General features: G+C 42.2%; 1 protein-coding gene across 6 annotated transcripts in view; it reads left to right on the forward strand.

Moving 5' to 3' along the window:
- Positions 1–1,289: 1,289 nt before the first annotated feature.
- Positions 1,290–21,594, forward strand: part of ptprua (protein tyrosine phosphatase receptor type Ua) — a 310,129-nt gene continuing 289,824 nt past the window's right edge. For all 6 annotated transcript variants that reach the window (XM_084739999.1, XM_084740002.1, XM_084740000.1 and 3 more), the window contains exon 1: positions 1,290–1,539. In XM_084739999.1, coding sequence (XP_084596125.1) covers positions 1,470–1,539 — 70 coding nt within the window. In that variant the 5' untranslated portion in view covers positions 1,290–1,469. The remainder of the gene's footprint in view (positions 1,540–21,594) is intronic.

Raw genomic sequence — 21,594 nt, forward strand, 5'->3', positions numbered from 1 at the left:
TCTGCTTTCAGAGCTAGTTTTAATTATTAAATTATTATTAAAACCAGCAGTAATTGAATGCAGAGGCAATTATGCAATATGATACATTTGCAATTTGATGCATTTATGTAGTTTTGGCCCTTTGAGTGCAACCATAATGCTGAGGTGGCCCAGGATAAAATTAAGTTAGACACCCCTGATTTAGATGGATTATTATAATAGTCTGTTCCATTGTTGTTGTTTTTTTTGTTTTTTGTTTTTTTTAGCATATTATGCCTTTAAGTGTGACAAAAATATGTTCTGAATGTAAATAAAGAAGGTTTCTTTTGTTAATTCTTGTAGTACTTGAACATTGAAGTGGCCCTCTGCAATGACAATGGCATGAAATATGCGCATCTTCTCACATAACATTACAGTATCTTACAGGTTTAACTTCCTGAGTTCAGAAATTTTATTTAAAAGATAAAGAGAACGGCCAATCACAACACAGCAGAGAGGCCCCATGCATAAAGGAAACTGCGGCTAACATCTCTGCATGTTTTGGCACCGAGCTACCTCACTGATCTCTTATTCCTTATATACCACCTTGTAACCTGAAGTTCTCTGACATGGCTGGTTACTGAAAGAGACAGGGTCTTTTCCATCACTGCCCCCAGACTCTGGAACTGCCTGCTTGTGGCCAGTGCCCCCCTACCTACCCAGGCCCGCCCCTCTAGAAACGCCCCTGGAACAATGATCTAGATGCATAATGGCACTACAGGTAAAATGATAAAATATGTATATTTGATTTTGGGATGAACTGTCCCTTTAAATACTGAAAAACAGTCAGAGAGGAGAGACTCTCCTGTATCATATTAGTGAAGAATAAACTACCATCTAGCATGGGCACTGACTTGGTCGCCTTTGGCAAGGTGTTACTCCCTCCATACAAAGCTCCATGAGTCAGAATCTAATCTGCTGGTTTTTAGCATAATAACGAAGAGCAACAGCCGGACAGAAATGAGCCGGTTTGGGAGCCAGAAATGCACTTAAAGAGGACACTGAGGAAAAATGTCCCCTCTAATGTGACAGTGCTGTGACCCCCTGTATGTCTAATAATCAGTTTCGCCTCTAGAAACTGCAGATAACCCCCAATTGCAAAGAGGTTTGCCTGTGACAGTTTGGATGGTGAGATCCACCTCCTGGCCACATGGAGGCGCCGCAGACCCGCATTCCTGCGCGCCACTTGCTCGCTTGACGGTGCAAAAAAGTAGCGGAGCCGTTAGAGGAGAAAGGGGGGCTCTGTTTTTGAACGCTTTAGCTGGAGATCAGATGCTCCCTGTGCGGGCTGTGGAGGGGGAGCAGGCACGGAGGATCCGGCGATGAATGAATGGAGCTGAGCGCACAACTTCTCTCCAGTCCCGCTGCTGCTGCTTCTGCTGCTGCTGGAGTTTGCTTTAGGATTTTCTTCTTGTGACAAAAACGAGCTGGACTTTACTTCTTCTGCCAACATGTATTCAGCAGCATTGCTACTGATGCTGGCCGTCAGAATCTACGCAGACAGCATGGAAGGACCAACAGGTAAAAGAAAAGAAATGGCTTGGATTTGGCTTTACGCACGGCGCGCGCCTGGATATGCTGTTTTAAAGTTCATTTTCAGGCTGTAAAGTCGCTCTTTCTGCACAGTCTAGACACATATGTCGAATTCACGGTTGCATTTTGCTCTTTCTTGGTGTTTCACGGCTCAAAAAGTTGCATCAGAGTGTGCTTTCTGCTCCTAAAAGCAGCCCCTGCTGCAGTCAGCGGTTTGAACTTTCTCCTTTGTGCACCCACTGAAACGTTAATATTCCAGAGGGCATGAGGAATGGAATTGCCTCCAGAATATAATCATAGCATCCTTTCATTACACGACTCAGTGGTAGTGGTGATTACTCGATTTTCTAAGGACGGTCAGTCTCAAGATTAAATCTGCAAAGTTCAAAATAATAAGCTTAAAAATGAAACACACTCCTTGCAGTCTCTTTCTCTGTCCAGTACAGCATCATGACGTTTGCTGTCATGTTTTTCATTGGTCAGGCTTCAGTGCGCACCATCCTCTACTCCAATGTGTCATGTAAATGTAAATTACCTCCTGGTGATTAAGCCATCCTTCAATGGGTGCTTCTTTTATTGCTGATGTGTATGAAATGAGCTCCTAACTTTGCCTGCATGTTAATAGTATTGATGGAACATGTTGCATAATGATGTTGCTGATGCAGTGGGGTTATTTAGCTGTGGCAAAAATCAGCCATTTGAGTGTGTTTTCTGCCTGTACAAAGCAATACAGTGCAGATGAATTAGTAATGTCAGTGTTGTGCCCCAAATACAATCACTGGCAGCTGTTCCAAATATTCTCTATGTGCATCAGTCAGGCTGATAGACAGGAGGAGACAATTCTAAAGTGTCCTGAGAGAGGAAAAGTGAGATTTGAAGCTATAATACCTGAGATCCACAGAGCCTGTCTGAGACAGGAGCTCAAATCCTCTCCTCCTTGCCTGTGGCGAGTGAAACATTTGAATGGCTCGAGCAGTTTTTGAAGGTTTGTCTTTTGAGGAATGTTGTGCAAATAAACAGCGGAAAATAAACGCCTCTGGTCGCAGTGTTTCAAGTTTGTGTCAAGTTAAAAAGCACCAGTTGGTTTGTCTCGAGAAATGCTTTGCAACTGGTGTGAGAGCCGGAGCTACGATATAAATACTCTGCCTGGTGCGTGGGGTATCAGTTACAGTGCACAGCCACCGAAAACCAGTTGCTGAACAGCCGTGCACTGAGCCACTCCCTGCTCTCCAGGATCAACTTGGTTCTGTAGGCAAGATTTACCGGAACAAGCCAACTGTCTTATGAGATTACATAGAACAACAGAGAAGGCTGTCACTGCCAGTTGGCAGAGATTCACTTTATTTGTTGGGAGTGAATTGTGCTCAGTATGGACACTGGTGGGAAATGATTTCCACAGAGGAAGTAAGAGGTCAAGACAAAGCAGGTGTCGACTGCTTATGTCTATCATACCTGGTACAGACTGAAATATGTTTGTAGCACTGAAAAAGTACAGAAAGCTGGCATCGAATATCTGGTCGGATTCATAATTTTGTTGTGGATCGTTCCGATTCCAACACCAGTATCAGAAATGCCTCAGATACTGTCCAGGGTGCTGGATCGAGTGTTGGCGAGTACACAAATATGTGCCAATATGATATCACTAGGGATGGTATGATTGGTATTTTATTGATACCAGGGCCTGACCAAAACTGGATTTTTGGTGCAGATGCTGACAACGACATTAAGGAGTAAAAGAATGCAGATATTAATATATCAGCTGATAGTGCAGTGATCCATTATGCTTATCAATTCAACACTAATAATAAAGACAAAACACACATACATATATATATGTATATATATATATATATATATATATATATATATATATATATATATATACATATATATATATATATATATATATATATATATATATATACATATATATATATATATATATATATATATATATATATATATATATACATATACACAAAAAAAACCAAAATACAATCTGCATTTTGCACTGTCCGACATATCGGTGCATATCAGACAACATATATGCCGATACAGACACAGATACAATCAACTGTCTGACTTCAGTTGATATAGATATTTTCTTATCAATACTGCTCACTTTATTTTGATAAAAAAATAAATAAAGACATGATGTGAACAGATGGGAGAAGATTCAACAGTTGTTTTACTATTGTACTATTGTCGTGTTTGCAGAAATAAGAAGTTACTTGTCTCCTGAGCCATGGCATTTAGCTGCATTTTCATCAAATTAAGCAACGTGAGCCCACACTTTTGAGCTGTTCATGCAGTTTTACATAAATATCGATAGCAGATTTGTTTGTCCAGGTGCTGGTTTAGTATCAGTTCTCAGTACCCATCCATAGATATTACAGAATTAATAAGCCCTGAAACAGGACCCTGCTACTTCCCAGCAGCGTCCCGTACGGCAAATTTCATTAACCTGAGCCAGGCCACAAACAACAGTGATGGTTATCATATCGCATCCACACAGGGTTAGTAGTATACAGCTGTCACTGAGCAGATGTTTCCTGGTTTAAGTGAAAAAAGGCTTGTAAGTAACATTGATATTTTATTAGTTGTTTGGTCTATAAAAGAAAATCAGAAGATGATGAAGAATGTCCATCACAGTTTCTTAAAGCCCAAGGTGACATTCAAATGTCTTTTTTTCAACAGCTCCAAACCCAAATATAGGCCCCCTCTGTTTACTATCATAAAAGACCAAAGAAGCCAGACAACATTCATATCTGAAAAACTGGAACCAGAAAATTTTGACATTTAAAAAAATGACTCAGCACTATTATCAAAATAGCTGCTGTTGGGATTAATTCTCTGTCTGCTGACTAATCATTGCAGCTCTAATTATTAGTGTGGTTTCAATAACGCCAATGTCTGTCTATGTCAGGCCTGTAGTCACTTGGGATTGATCTTTAGGTACACACAGGGTGGGTATACACACAGTAGGCTATACAAATACCAGTCTTGGTGGTTTACCTTAGTGTGGGAAATCTAAACTTGCTTCAGATAATTTTTTTTAGCTTAAAGAAATATGCAATAAATCAAGAACTTTGTTCAAATAAAACATGGCCTTGTGTTTGAAAACTTTTTTTTAATTAATAGCAAAGAATATCTAAGAAAAGAATAAATTTCAAAGTGCTATACAGGTTACGTTTCAGTGGATGGTAGACGGGTCGTGGTGATCATCTTCTTCTTTGGGTTGCTCCCCACACGATCACAGCGGATCATCTGTGTCACATTGGCAAACCAGGCCTCGCCCAACCCATCACATGAATCTCATTTTATGATGTGATAAAATGCTGTTGGAGTATCATATGTCTTTATTAGACAGATGACAGGAAATGGGGGGCGAGACAGAGAATTACATGCAGCAAAGGTCCTGGTCAGATGCAAACTGGGGACTTTTTTGGTTCATGGTCGCTGCCTTAACCCGTAGGCCACCAGGGCAGCCCAAAATGCTGCTTCTCTAAATAGTTGGGCGTACGTGGGTACTTGGGAATGGGGCTGTGGTGTGTCCTTATCATCCCGTGTTCGTGGCTGTCAAGACACTGCCAGTCTGCGGGCTTCCATGTTGACTCGTGGGTGCATTGACATGCATTATAGGCTGCTGGTGGGTGCTGCAACTTTTGATTCTTGACACTTGTTGCCAGGGGCCGATCTAGAGAAATATCCATAGGGCAGCAAGAGGATGGTATGGAGACTTTAAGGGATAGCCAAAAAAAGTATATATTCAGTTTAATTGCAAACAATCACAAAATTTACTTTAAAACTTTAAAATATTACATTATTTTGGCACACGAGTAAAGCATTAAATAGAAATACCTAAAGCTGGCATTAGAAATCAATTAATTGTTTCCAAATCTGCAAAGTTTTTTCCAAATACATGTCTTTTAGACATGTCTGAGACTCAGCACTTTTTCCTCTAAATTTTGTCGGTGCCTAGTCTTGAGTGTGGGCTATCTATGGATGCCAAATCCAAAACAAGAAAAATCTGAAGGGAAAATAGCGAGTTCAAAAGCTTTGGCTTCAGACAGACCTTTTTTTTGGCCAAAAATGACGCTTTGATAGTAAAGGTTGCTGATCCCTGCATAACAGCATCATCTCTTGCTGAATTCACTTGCACTTTATTTTTAGTAAATTTCCTACCAACCACAACTTTTACATATATATTAATATTTTGAACCAGAACTGTCCAAAACTGGGGTGGCAAGGCGTCTTTTAGGGGTGGCAGCTGCCACACCATGCTACCCTTCTCAATCCGTCCCTGCTTGTTGCTTCTCGATGCTATGGACGCATTTTGCATAGTGCTCAGGTTCAGTACACAGCTCTTGGTATAAGTCTTCAGAGACTGATCCTTGCAGTTTGTTGATAGAGATGCAGTGCTACTTTCACTTTGTATTTCTGTTGTATTCAGGCAAATGTTCCAGTGTGTGGCTGCACTTTGAGGTCTCTTACCCCAGCACCATAGTTTCACCAACAGGATGTGTGACTGTTGAGGTGAGGCGAAGCCTGCTGTGTTGTTTAAGTGCACCTGGCCCCTGTTAGTGGGGGCTCCGAGGAGTCCGAGCGAAAAGGTAATTTAATCTCGGAATGGAACCACGTGAGCGAACCCCAACACTGACACGCAGTTCCGCACACCCTGAGACTGGAAGGTCGGAAGGAGGTTAGCTTGAAAAGACCACACTGAAATGGGCGCTGACACGGGAAGGTGGGCTTTCACGGGCTGCTGCGAGGATGTAGAGAGGGGCCCTCAGTGTGTAGCGGCGTGGATCCGGCTCAGTGTTAATCCAACAGAAAATAGCCTGACACACACAGCTCTCTTGGGGCAAATGTGGAGGCTGTAAATGGAGAAAATGGAGCGTATGCTCGCACAAAAGGCTATGATGAAATGTGGTTGTTCTGGAGGAAATAACACAAGATTCTTTAATAGAACAATAGTGAATTGCATAATGGCTACACGTTGTTCAAGAAAATGAGTACACTCTGTAATTATAGTTCATGATAATGAGATGGCAAGGAACAAGGGTTGCTTCGACACCCTTTTTATAAAGGAAGAAAAATCACAGAAATCTATCAATATATAACCCAGTCCACATCATTTACAGACTGTTACAAGCCTTTAGAGCTGTGGGACTAAATCTCAGAGCCGGTAGACTAAACAACCTGGCTTTAATTGTCTGTTTAGGCGAAGAAAAATGGAAGCAATTAAGCTCGAAATGGATAAAAATGACCAATCTGAAATGACAAAGCACAGCCCACATTTTACTCCTCACCTTTCTGATGCAGCATTAGATCTCACAGTCTATGCGAGCCTGTTTTTTCTTCAGTTTAAATGGACGGGTCAAGCATCAAATGTGTGGACATATTCAATCAGCCAAAGCAGCCTGATAGATGGAGCCCGCGAGAGCGAAGCAGCCCAGCTGAGGTGGAAGTCAATAAGGCCCTTTCCTCCCCCTATCTTCCACCACTTTGATGGCTTTTGGGAAATTTTAATTGCCTCTGCTGTTAGTCGTCAGTCATCCCATTCGTCTCGGGGAGTTTTACTGGCAGTGTGGTTAAAGCGTGCTTGTAAAGGTGTTCAACGGAATTAAAATTTCGCTTTTAATCATCACAGCTGTAGACTTCATGGGATTCTGGGAAGTTCTGAGGCCTGTGAATAGCTGAGAGACTTGGCAAACTTCACTGGCTTTGTATATACCTGCAGCGTGATCATTTCGATTTATCTGAAAGTGATTTCCTCTTATCGTCGAGGGAGGAGTCAGGGCTGCTGTTGAGCAACTGAAGTCAATTTTCTACAAGAGAGAGTAAAGTTGGTGAAATGCAATGTTACCCCCAACAAACCTTGTCGTGCCTGTCTAAGCTGAATTCCAGCTCCATCTGTCTGGTTTTTGTGTTTCCTCAGTAATCCTCAATAGTATTGGACAATAACGCATTATGTTTTACAGTAATCTGATTACTTTTTTAATGAAAATACAATGTGAAGTTTACTGTCATTGTACAGATGTTCCGATACCATTGTATCCTCTCTGATAATGATTCCAACACCTGAACTTGGAGCCTATTAGCTGATACCAGGCACCAGTCTGAGGACACTTCCCGGCAGTGTCCCATTTCAGGGGTAATAAATTACATGTCGGAGCGTACTCACGGTACCCAGTCAAGCATTTTAGACTGGATCTGAGGTATTTCCAATACTGTAAATGGTATTGGGATAGCATTAATTTTGTGTTCAGGGACATGGTAGCCTGACACAGTGGCTGGTGGGGTGGCAGTTAAACCACATTTGTAAATTTACCATTGCCACCACAATGATATTTTCCACTTGGTGAAAAAAACTACATAAGTGTCAACAAACTTTTGGCAAAATTGTCTGCTAAGCTAACATCAATGGTATCAAATACAAACACTATATTTAGTTTTAAAAAGGAGCTATATTCACACTTGTCTGCTGCCAGTTGCAGTACAACTCTAGGGGTGACCATGCTTGAACACTCCTAAATCGGAACAAAGATAGGGTTTCTCATTCTTTGCATTCTACCAACATTGACTGAATGCGGTGTTGGCCTCTACCAACAAAGGAGACACACGACTCTGGATACCAAAGTTGTCTTACATGTTGTGTTTTCTTAGCTGGCTTGCTAAGGTTAGCCACAGGTAGGTAAAGCCACATTCAGAGTCAGTTGAAGCTTTAAATGAACGTTGTGTTATTACTGTGAGGTAAGACCTTCTGAAGCCACCAGGGAAGCTACCTAGTTAAGCTAGATGTTGATAGTCAGCAAATTCTCAAACAGTACTTCATCGTTATGCTGTTATCTGACAATTTTTTCCCCTTTCAAAAAATTGCAGTTTGGTTGTGGTTCTGAAGTTTGGATAATGAACTTGTCCATGTTGTGATTTCGATAATATTGCGATAAATTGTGCAGCCCTAGTTGTTCCAATACTGATTCCGATTTCTGAACTTTGTGTATTGGCAGATACCAAGTTCCGATCTGATACCATTGTGTAAAAAAAACAAAAAAAAGTATTATTTGTTGTTGAGGGCTGTATACTACCAGCCTTGTATAGATGTGATCGATTGCTATCATTGTTTTTGGCTCTGGTTTTGAAAAATGGAGTTACGGGACACTGTAGGAAGCAGAGTCACATTTTGAGGATAATAAATATTATAGACTTGCGTAAAAAACTGAAGCCCACGTTCTGCGCTGGCTGCTTGTTAAAGCACAATTTATTCTTGAAAATGTCTTCTGTTTCTACACAGGCAGAAGGCGTGGATGTGGAGGCTGCAGAATAATTGTTGAGCAGGCGACGTGTTGGAAACCAGATGTTGGTCATTCATGGTGGTACCAATCAGACCATCCCCGTCCATTATTGCCTCGCGCAGTGTGTTTGTGACATTAATCTACCAGTGCTGCTGCCACTCGCGCGTGCCTTTCACCACCGTGCGTTGCTAATGGAGCTGACAGTGCTGCCAGACTGCCTTGGCCTGGACCCACGAGGCGTCTTTGTGGGGAGAACCGGGACCGGCTTCGCCTCTCCAGGTGTTTGAAATGTGTTGTTTTTTTCCCCCATCAACAACAAATCATTACCGAGCAGATGGAGCTGTGCCAGCAGGCGCCGCACTGCCTGTCAAGCTGATCGCTAAACGTGTTTAGACAATAAAGTTAATTTGCTCACTTTTCGGCATCCTCTCCTGTTGGTGGATGTCTGCGATGCTATTCAATTTAGATTACTTTTAAAATAAGCTGCTGGGTTTGTGATTGCTGTTGCTCACTCTTCCCTCAGTGACTCATTTCATTGCTTACAGAGCTCTCAGTGTTATTTCAACAAGCTATATAATGATCTGCTGGCTGGAACGCTTCATGAAATCAGTCAAATAGTTGAGGGAAATAAATTCACATAGCATGAATGCATCAGCTGCTTGACAATCAGCTGCTGGTGGAATGTGGATGTTGGAATCCGCGCTCTGTTGCAGGAATGCAGAGTGCTGCTAATTGTGTGATCATAGAGCCTCAGAGGACTGACCTGCTGCCGGGCCAACAAAAGCTGGAAAGTTTAAAGCATCCAGACTTTTCAACTGCACAAGTTACTCAGACATCAGCAGAAATGGGAAGTAACTAAGTACAAATACTGCGTTACTGCACTTAAGTAGAGTTTTCAGGTATCTGTACTTGGGTATTTATTTCTTTGACCGCGTTTTACTTTTACTCCCTACATTTTACCACAAATATCTGTACTTTTTACTGCTCACATTTTCAGTGGAGGCTTGTTGATGCAGCTAGACGTAACAACATGAAAATGACGTAAAAGATGTGACAAAATGAACGTGGGATAAAAGATGTAACAAATTAAAAATGCTGTAAAAAAACTTAACAAGACAAAAATGACGTAGCAAGATCAAAATTATGTAACCTGCCAATGAGTTAAAGGACGTAATATAAAAGATGTACCAAGACGAAAATGACGTAAAAGACGTAACAAAACAAAACAGACAGAGAGGGGAGAGAAAGGGGAGAAAAGGTACAGCTGGGAGAAATGTCCTTCAGAGGGTGACTTTTACTTTTATATTTTAAGTAAAGAAGTTGAATCAGTTCTTCTACTTTTACCAGAGTCAAAGAATGGGTGTTCTTTTGCGTTGTTCTTAGAAAATTTCCAAGTGCCTGACATCCCTCTCTGCACTCCTCCAACCCTTCTCCTCCTCAGTATACGGTAAGAGCTCACCGTCTGCCACAGATCATGTCTCAAAATTTACCACGGAGCATCAAGAGCATGAGGATGATGTTTTGAAAGCGGCGGTATAGGCAGATTACCCAGTTGCGGCGAAGTAATTGCATTGACACCAATATACGTCTCTGAAAAACCTGACTACATTTCACGTCGGGGAAAGTGTCTCTTAATTCCTCTAACAGCCTCAAGAAAGGAAATATCATCAAGCCGGGCAGGAACACTTATCTTGTCAAATCTGAAGGAATGAACCTTAAAACACTTTAACACCGTTGGGTAACAGTTGGTGGTTATGTGCCTTGAATTTCTAGGCCTTTTTTGTTGCTGTGGTGGTGTATATAGAGAACTCTCAGTCTCAGTTATAAAAGCAACACAGTAAATCTAAGCTGATTTTGAGTATGTAGACTAGTATATATACACCAGAAAAGTGAGAAAATAAAGTGTACTAAAAAAAAAAAAAAGTCAGTATCCATAAAATGCATGGTGAAAAAAGGACAAGGACAATTTTAGAAAACAAAAAAGTCTTTGTAAACTTACTGAAATTAATTAAGTTTTATTCACAAGTAATTTAACCATTGTATGCATGTTGACCAGGATAGAGACATGTAGCATTTGCCATCTTAACCTCAAAGTAGTAGCAGTAACAATAGCGATTACAAACACGGAAGCACTGTAATATGAATTATTAAGACAGGCACAAATATAACAGTTTAAGACTAAGGTGTCCCTAATAAGTAAAAAGGGTATAGGTTAACGTAGGTCAGAAGTACATGTAAGTACATGTTTTGTTCTTTTATTGTTCGTTAGTTGAATTGAAATCGATTTTTTATTCTAATTAATAACACCAAAACAGAAAGATATGTCTTGAAATAGGACTGGAAAGAGACGGAGATGTAGATGCCAGTCAATTGTAAAAATAAACCAAAAACTACACATAAATAAAATATAACATAGTTTGGGATGGATGAATCACAGTTTGGGTCTTGTAAAGCCAAAAGTCAATGTTAATTTATTTTAACTTAGTTAAAGGGATAGTTCACCCAAAAAGGAAAAGTCAGCGATGATCTATTCACCCTCATGCCGATTGAGAGTCAGGTTTATTTTGTTTGTCTGCAAAACACTGCTGGACTTTTCACAGGAAAACAGTTGCAGAATCTCCCAAACAGTGGAAGTGAATGGTGAATGCGCTGAATAAATAGTACATATTCTATACTATTTGTATATGGAATCATCTCAGGTCAACGATTTCATATCCCTTCTCTGGAGTTGTAGGAATACACTCAACCATGTAGCTGAGTATCGACTTCTCAGACTGAAATGTGTCCGGACTTTTTAGGCAAAGTCCTTGTTCAGCTGCTTAGTGTTTGAATAGCATTTAAAACCTTTAGCCTCTTCTGAAATGAAAGAAGGCTTTTTCAGAAAACTCTATCCAAAAGTATCAATGCTGAAAGTCAGGTATTATCAGCACTATTATCAAAAGGTTTCAAATGACGCCCCATCAGCCGAACTTAGAGGAAGCAGACAAAGCAGGTTGATGGAAAGTGGGTATACCAGAAAAGTAAATCAGAGCACTGCTTCAAATTTTGGTCCTGGAATGCACTCAACATCACAGATTGATGAGGGATAACAGTGTGGAGTGTTTGAGGGAGGATTTTTTCCTTTCAAGGATAATTTACCGTGTGGTATTCAAATCATTGCTCTCAGCACACAGACATGGCCGACTTGTTGGCAATGGCAGGTGAGATTGATGATGTGAAATCCTGTTGGTGGTAGCTTATATGTTCATGGGACTTAGGACAAATCATGTCCTACCAAAAAAAAAAAAAAAAAAACATCCCCAGACAAGAATTCACACCTTACAATGACAATTTGAAGATGTGTTAAAAGCCTTCAAAATCTAAACTTAACAGTACTTACTGGTAACATAAAAATGTGCTGTTATAATCATCTTTGTTTTAAAGTTGTGTCCTACATTTCTGTTAACTGCCAGATTTTTCTAAATACATGATTTCATCAGGCATAAAAATAGTTATCTATACCATAAGGGCACCTGTCACACTTCCTGGTTTAAAAAAAGGCGGGAATACTGCTCAAGCTCTTGTAAACTTTCTATTTTTTGACAAATGCATGAAATAATATCGCTATCTGATGGGTCTCAACTATAACTGGTCAGCTCTGTCACATTTTTACAAAAACATGATTTAATCAGGTATAAAAATGGTTAGCTATACCCTAAGGACCCCTGTCTCACTTCCTGGTTTCAAAAAGGTGGGAAAACTGCAGTTCATTAAATAATATTGCTATCAGTTGTGTCTCAACCATAAGATGTCAACTCTGTAGCCCTTCTAAATCAAAGCTTAATAAGAATTATAGTTTAAAAATGTGTGTTTTGATTAGCATTAAGAGAATTCTGAGACAACTGAGACATTTAATTCATTCGGTGCAGATTCCTTGGGAAAAAATCACACTATAGTAATTTCAGTATGTTTTTGAATCAAAATAATCGTAATAAGATATTTTTTCAAAATCGTTCCGCCCTACTCAGTAAGACTGTGCTGTGAAAAATGTAACATTTTGTCAACTTTGTTCAATTTTCCATCTGACAGAGTTGGTTAAAAAATAATTTAATCACTGGGAGGTTGGACTGTTACAAAGTTTAATAGCCAACAGTTTGATCTTTTAAAATATATTTTCCCACATAATTGAAGAGGTAAAATCAAAAACCCCTTAAACCCACAGTTTCATCCATATTCTCAAGAATGGGTGAGCTATGACTGTGTGTGCTTGTATTACGGATGAGTTGGACTCAGATATGAGATATGCAGGAGCATGACTGTTCTGCCGTGATGGCTGCCTGTCCGTTTAGTCCAGTCCTGCTCTCCGTCAGATTCCGCTGCCGTTGCCATTACCTCCCAGATTTGTCGGCGCCTCTGACAGCCAGCCATGAATAATCTTTATGAATATTCCTCTATCTCTTGTGCCACCTAGCCGACGGTGTGTTTACACTCTGCGGCTGAACCAATTGTCCGAGCTATTCCCCCGCCATGAAACCTGTGGTCGGACCTGTCACGGCTGATGACAGGTTGATGTGAGCCGCGACGCTGGCAGCAGACAGGAAACTGTCGCTCGGTTAGCGCTGTGGCGTGAGACGGCCCGAGCTGCAGAATCAGCAGACGGGGTCGGAGTTCAGCCACAGGATGATTTTGCGGCGGTGCTGTCAGCAAGTGTCGCTTTAGATTGAGATGACATCTGAGGCCAAACTGCGGGAATAGCATTCCTCTTGCTCCCTTTCCTCTCTGCAGCTCCTGGGATTAAAAAAACTGCATGATGCCAAAAGCTATTTCTTTTCAGCTCCGCTACCTCCTCCTCCTAAACTCTTTATCTCTCAGACTCCCTCTCTCCTGGGCTCACATGTTTAGTCCCCCGTGTCATTAATGTACAAGACCACAGCGCTGATAAACTCAAGTTAGATTAACTTCCAAACCACAAACTCACTCCCTCGTACCCTTCATTTTCGTAAGATACAAAAAAAAAGAAAAAAGTCAGTGATATGGAGCAAGACCCGGGGTGTGTAGGTCCCAAGGTAGCTGAGATATTACACTTTAAAAAGTAGGCGTTTAAAGTTATCAAACCTGTGGGCCTCCGAGTGTCCCTGTGGCGCACGAGAGATATTAAAAGTTGAAGGGAAACTTGTAAGAAAAAAAAAAGTCAAATTATTAAATAAATAATATGACATGTCCCTCAGCGGAGTGAACAAGGGCACTGCGGCAGCGCCTGTTCACCCCTGTCAAGGTTAGCGGTGACCCTCCTGTGCACAGCAGGGGAGGTTATGCAGCATGAGCAGCAACACCTGTGTGTCTGCTATCACCGCGGGACATCTTCATCACCGCCTTCTTCACTTCCTCCTCCTGTAAGTAAATTTGGATCAATGCCACTTTTTGTGGCTCCAAGTTGCCCTTTTCCGGAGCGTTTTACTTTGTGGTAGTTTACATGAAGTGTCAGGGCTCCAGAGTGCAGGCGTAGGATTGAGGGAGGGGTGGGGCGGTGGTGCGTGGGTGGGTTGGTGTGGGGGGGTGGTAGTGATGAGTAATACTCTCCTCTCCATCTGCAACTACTCCAGAGGTGCTCTCGAGCACATAACCCCCAACCTTTCCTGTGCAGCTGCTCTGTGGTTGGATGGTTTGTATCCTGTTCGATTACGTCGGAAGGCAAAAGTGTTCAGAACAGCTATCCTTAAATAAAGCCCTGTCATCATAGAGAGAGATGAGAGGCAATAACCAGTGAAAAATAAGAAGACACGTTCCATTTTCCCAAGTTTAAATTCTGTATACCTATGGTTGGGTACTGTTCACATTTGTATCAGTACTGCTACCTGAAATTCAGCATCGATACCAAACACTACTTTTTTCAGTACTTAACTGTCTTTGGAATAATAAAAATGTAATTGTAGTTGTAAAAAAATAAGTCAAAAATGTTATTTATTTAGAACATTTTACACACTAACATTGCATGAAATAACACCCATCCCTACTTCCCCGTCCCCTCCCAAACTCGTCCCTACAACCTCTGGTCTTTCACTCTGTCACCAGGGTATTTAGTTAATGCTGTCATGTGTGTCTTGGGAGAAGGACATGTGATATCCTTCCCTGTAAACAGTATGCAAAATTCCCATACTAAGGTTTTGGATGTACTAATAAATCCCATGTACTGTTAGCATGGTGTACTATCACGTTGGTAAGGAATTTCAGGCAAAGTCAGTGGTTGAGTTCAATCAGCCACTGACTGGCACATCAATCAAAGAAGAAGAACACAGCATACTTTATTAATCCCAGAGGGGAAATTACATTCTTTTCACTCTGTTGTAATTTTGGACATACACACACAGGCCTGAAATACACACACGCACAATCAGTACCTATATACATGCATCTGAGAGAGGTGTCAGAGCGAGGGGGCTGCACACATACATAAAGTCAGGCACCCTGAGCAGGGGTTAGGGGTTCGTTGACTTGCTCAAGGGCACCTTGGCAGTGCCCAGGAGGTGAACTGGCACTTCTCCCACTTCTAATCCACACTTTGTACTTTGGTCCGTGTGGGACTTAAACGGGTGACTCTTCGGTTCCCAAGCCAAAGTCATTACAGACTGAGCTACTGCCGCCCCCGACTTATCCGACTAGCTAACTAACTGCCCAAGATGTTGGTGAAGTTGCCAATGTCTCACTTAAAGTTTCATAGTCTATGAATGGTTAAATTTTGGCACTGGTGGTATGCATGCTAACGTTAGCTGCGACCGCTGTGGTGACAGGTGCTTTCCGCCCGCTGAACATGGCACACTCTTCAGCTTTCAGATGTATTTTGTGTTTGACCAGGTGTTTCATAAAGTTAGATGTGTTGCCTTCACTAGCTTTCTATTTTGCATTACAGATTTTACAGACTGTGTGTGAAGTTTTTAAAAAGCTTAACCGCTTTTGTGACCTCTCTTGGCTCGCCATTGCCCTGACTCTCTGTGACTTGAACAAGCTGCAGGTGCACCAGTTGATTTAATGTGATACCCTTAAATATTCATGCTTAAATGCTCATTTTTGCTTTACTTTAGATATCCATACAGATACAGATGGAGCCCTCTCTTCGCACTGTGCGTTCAGAAACTTTTAACTTTTTCCTCTTCTTTGGGGTAACTTTTGACTCTGAGCAGCACCCTCAAGTGGATGTACTGTTAAACATCCTTATAAATGTAAAGGATGCATAGATACATGTGGGCGGTGATGGTTACATCATTTGAAATGGACATCTATCTATCTATTTTCCTGCGAAAAGGAAGCGTAAATGAGCCTTAAAAGTACAGAGTCTGATACCTGACTCCACGCATACCTCACATGTTCAGCTGGAACTCATTGGCATCATGTTAATAATAAGGTAACATGTCAGAAAGGTGTGGGTGATGGTGGTTTCAAAGTCTGTACAAACGCTTCTTTCTTACACCTTTACACCAAGCAGTTCCACCTGTGACTGGGAAGACTGTGTCAGTTTGCAGCAGGATGTGTGAAGGAAGCTGATAGTTCCTGGTTAAAAAGTGAAATAGATAAACACTTCTAGTGTGGGCTTCCCACTGGGAATCAAACCTTTAACCCTGGAAGTGTTGATGCCTTGCCGCCCCATCTTGGCCCTCTTGCCTCTCAAGCCATCTGTCAATTCTCAGCTTCTTTCAGAAATTATTTGGCATGCACATTTTTGTTAGTTCCGTCTCTTTCTTCTTCTTACCTTCCCTCTTGAATTCTGTGCGGAGGGGCCTCCTTGGCAACGATTCAGACGATGGCGGTATTTTGGCAGTTCGAAGATGCAACAGCACCTGGGCCAGCATCTGCTCTGTTTTTCCTCCAAACACCGTCTGCATCAGTAGCGAGGGTGGAGGAGGTTGCGGCCCCTGTGGCCTCTGAACTTGGACAGATAAACGTAAAGGATTACATTCATGAGCAAGGAGCTGGGAGATCATGCCTGGCATGGGAATGAGGGAGTGGTAGCATCTTTGCATTCACAGAGGAGTGTGTTCGTCCTAGCCAAGAGTGATTGGAGGCACATACCTCTAAAATCCTCATTCTGTTTTATGAGATGTATCGCAGCCAGTGCCCGGAGCGGGATGTTGTGGTTTTTATAAGCTTGGCGTTACAGGAGGCATTGAATCATTGATTCAATAAGCAAGACCCTCAAGTGCAGGTGCAACATTTCAGGTGGAGGCAGACGAAAAAGAAGCAGAGAGTGAAGTGACGAAAGTGAGAGAGAAGACGACTGTGGAGTACAGGAGGGGGTTAGAGGGATTATTGATTACTTCAGGGGAAAGTGTTGAGAAACAGCATGGAAATCAGCTGGTGGTCGGATTTCTGTCTGTGCTGCAACTCTGAGTGCCACCTTTCATCTCCTCTCCGCCGTCTGATCTGGCGGGCCGGCTCGAGCAACTCAAGGCGGGCGTCTCCATATCGGCCACCGAACATGTTTGTCCCTCCGCCCTCCCGGCCTACACCCCCTAATCTCAGCATCAATAGAGTGTGAGCAGATGGCTCTGTGGCCGGGGTCACCAAGCCCATACACAATAATAATGGGGCAAGAGAGGATGATGAGGCTGGCCCAGACACTGGAGGAGGGATGATGCGGAGATGACCTGGGCAGACAGTGAAAACAGATCTACTTTGTTTGCCCTTGCATAAGGCAGCACTTGACATATGTTGTTTGTGAGATGGTTTAAACACACCCTCCCTGGATACTGACCTAGAAAAGTGATGAGAGCAGCAGAAAACTCGCCATCAAAGAGGCTGCAGTGGTTGATTTTTTTTTCCATTCTGTTTCATATAGAAGCTCCTTGCTGGTGTTAATGTATTATGAAACTAAAGAAAAGTCTTTGCCACAGGAGGAGGACTGGCTCTGGACTGGAGGAAATAGATTACCCACAGAGATAAACTGATGTGGGGTTCTGAAGACGGGAAAGATGTTGCTACTGATGGTTTTGTTCAACTTTAAAGATAATTTCATGCCAAAACAACCCCCTAAAGATGATTGCAATTAATGTTAGGCTTGATTAATTTAGGGTTTAAAGTAGGGTTTAGCCACTGTGGATTTTTGAGGCAAGATACTAATGTTGTGCCAGCACTGATCATTTTTATGCCAAAACTATTCCCAAAATATTGAATACTGAGTTTTAGTCCAAAATCTACCTCTCATCTGGGTAGAAAAACCTCTGAAACAACATTTAGGCCCATTAAAACTCTTCATTTAAAGCCAGGTACAATGGCCCACATGGTGTTTCATTTGAGGCTGTCACTCCCAAAGCTGCAATGGACAACAGAGACAGGCCTATAGCATGTGTGTAATGAAAGGCAAATGTGTGCAAACTGATGTATTATGAAACAAAATCAGGAGGCGGAAGGGAGTACAACGGCTCTCAACTGTATTTATATACCACTTTAAATGCAACGCAGCGGAGCTAGTCTGTGCTTTACAGCGCAGACAGAGGAGAACAAAGACAAGGAGATAAAAATGAATATCGCTATTTTAAGAGCAAGCAAGCAACATATGCAGGAAAAGTAAACGGGAGTAAACATAAAAATCAGTAACAGTTTAAAGTCAGTAAAATGCATGGGGATGTGAGGTCCAGCTCCACATCCTGGCGACTGCACCATGGACACTTTTTCTGCTTATATGGAATATTCGATGTGTGCTACAGTACAGTAAAAAATGATGCAAGTCACCAGCATGTGTTGCACTTGAAAGAGTACTTCACTGATTTAGCTCTGCACTCCTGTAACATCATCAGAATCATCACAGACAGTAAAAAAAAAAAGATAAAAATCAGTGCAGCACAGCCAGAGACAGTCTTTTTTTTTGTTAGTCCACTCATTTGTCTTCATTGGCAAAACCTGGCACCTACCAGAGATCGAGACTAATATTTTTCACCAAAGCAACCAAACTCCTAACTTTGGTGACCAAATGTAAATGCGCCTCCTTTTGTTGTCCACTTGTTGGCACACACCACGATACATTAAGCCCCAAAATCTCTCTGATTCTAGCTGCTTAAACTCCTGTTTCCGTTCACTCCTAAATTTTTGTTGGTATTTCGTTTCTTTGTAGTAAACCCAAACTTCAGTAGCCCTGACATATCAGTAGCTAGCCAGGGAAGAGTACTGTTTGCTGAATGTTGAACAAAAAGGCGCAAAGGAATCCGGAATAACAGTGGGTTGGGTGGGTTATGCTAGTAGTGGCTAATGTAGCCTTGTGCTGCTTGCCTCAAGCTTTCTAACTCCACACCCCCGTGTGTTTTCCTTTTCAAATCTGTAGTCTTCAGACCCACTTGAGGACATTCATCCAACTTCACACAGCTCCCTCTGGAGACACAAAATGAGTGAAGTTGCACTACAAGAGAAGATTTCTGACGTCTATGAATTGACACAATGACATCAATATTAACATTAGCCACCTGTCCAAGTCAGACTGTAGACCCCTGTGTGTGATATGTGTCCATTTCCATACTTCCCAATCATTGTCTAAGTAGCCATGCAGTGCATTCTGGTAGCACCACAATGCGTTTTGAGAGATGGGGTGTCATGTTGGGTGCCACTGCTTTGCATTTAAGTTGAAGTCAAGGCTTCTTTGTGCAAATCAAGGGTGTCCAGCACTCCCTACAAACTTTTAAACTAACCATTATCGATCTAAACCGAAGACAGATCGGCAACTGCATGGCTTATTTCTCACCTCAAAGGTTTTCTGAAACACATTTCATTGTTTTAGTACTGTAAGAGAGAGTTTCCAAATGAGCCACCGTGTTTGTCCGGTTTTAAATCCAGGAGCAGACAGCCCACAAAGTGTTTGTGCAATTGTAGGAGGGTTGTTACACCCTGTGGACACATACTATAAGGGTGTGTGTCATTGGTAACTATTTAAGTGTCACCAAGTGTCAGGAGGTGCAAAAACATAACTAGAGTTATTCTCAGTGAGTTGGAGAAAGTTCTGAGCCATCCAGGTACTGATGTCCTCGAGGCAGTTCTTCAGGTCTGTTAATTTATTGTAGTTACAGGAATGTAAGGGTAGGTAAAGCTCGTCAGCATAACTGTGAAAAGAAGGATCGTACTTTGGATAATGTGGCCTAAAGGGAACATATAAATGTAGAAGAGACTGGAACCAAGTATCAGACCTCGGGGACATGGCAGGAAAAGGCTGTGCTTCAGCCTCAGAGGAGGGTTAGTACAAATTCCCGACTCAGCTGCCAGAGGAAGGTCATTTTTCACTTTTAGTGATGCAAATTTGCTGCCTGACATCACAATTCTTTGCCGCTTCCTTTCTTATCGCATGTCATGTACTCAACAACTCAGTAGCTTAACTTATTTAAGTGCAGAAAGGGGGTTACAGCGGCACTGATGTGGTTAGCGGAGGAGAGGAATGCGTATGTAGAACAATGTCTGACATGTTTGTCATTGTCGCTCCTGAGGGACGGTTTGCGCATAAATTGCTTCTGCCTGAATCTGTGCAGCCACGCCCACAGAGTTCTGTTAGAGTCCCAGACATCTCTAATTATATGCACACAAAAGTAGGCTATGCATTGTTTTCATATCTCCACATTCACCCCCCCTCCACTCCCACCCCTCCACACTCATCCACCCCCTACCACTCGCCAACTCTGTCACCCACTTTCTGCCAGGCCGGAAGACCTGTTGTTAATTAAACCTGCCAATCATAGACAGAGAGTGGGGGAGGGAGAGTTCCTCACTTTCAAGAAAGTGATTTACGGCAGTGCTTACTTTATTGTAATAGAGTGAGTCACATCGTTTTAGAGGCTGCAGCCAAGGACAGTAACGGTTGACTTAAACGCTGTTTGTGCGTTTGTCTTCAGTCTGCGTACGCATGAGCGCATTTAGGGAGGGTGGAGCAATTAATAAGGGGCACAGATTAGGAATTCTGTCAAAAATGACAGCTCTTCTTTGTTCTCTTTTCAGAGAGGGGAGGAGAGGTTGAGTAAGGAGCCACGAGCATGAGCCTCCTTTTGCCCACGCGTCCTTGCCACCAGGGCGACGTCTTTGACCCTGTGTGTTGTCCATGTTTAATTAAGAATCCGCTGGAGAGGGATTACAGTACAAGGCAGGGTGACTCTGTAGAGGCAAGGCAGCGAGAGCCTAAGTAGAATCACTAATAGAAGGTTTAGTGTGGCCGCTTGGCTGGGCACAGAATGGGTGGGGTGGCGTTTGTGGTGGAAGGGGACAGTCGCCCACCATGTGAGTGAAGTTTGTCGTATCCAGGGATGGTTGGCATGTTTTGGGGGCGGTTCACTGTAAATCCTCGGCTAAGTGGTCTCCTGCCTAATTAAGTTGATTTGTTTGTGTCTAATTGGACTGGAGGCATGCTTGAGTTGCTCACCTATTGGACTGCATACTGCAGCACAGATGTAAGAATGCCCCGCAACAGCACTTACCCTGCAGCCACGTGACAAAGTGCACACTGACACAGTGACAGACACACATGCTTAGGTAAGGCAAAAAAAAGGAAATGTGCACGGTTCTGAGTAAAGTCTTTTTTTCTCAAGTTTGTGTCACTGAAAGTTTTTTAAGGTGTGCTTCACTGACATACCACCACTGGGCTGAACAATTTGGAAAAAGTATCTGACTGCGATTACTTTCACTGATACTGCAATCGTGATATGATTTGCAGTATTAGAGGGAATGTTCATTTTTACATCATTATTCTCATTTTCATTGAAAAACATTTTACAGGCAGACCTGGGCTATCATGGAATACCAAAAATTA

Source organism: Lutjanus erythropterus, chromosome 16 (genome assembly GCF_056507025.1).
Source record: "Lutjanus erythropterus isolate fLutEry1 chromosome 16, fLutEry1.hap2, whole genome shotgun sequence".
NCBI classification, from domain to species: Eukaryota; Metazoa; Chordata; class Actinopteri; order Lutjaniformes; family Lutjanidae; genus Lutjanus; species Lutjanus erythropterus.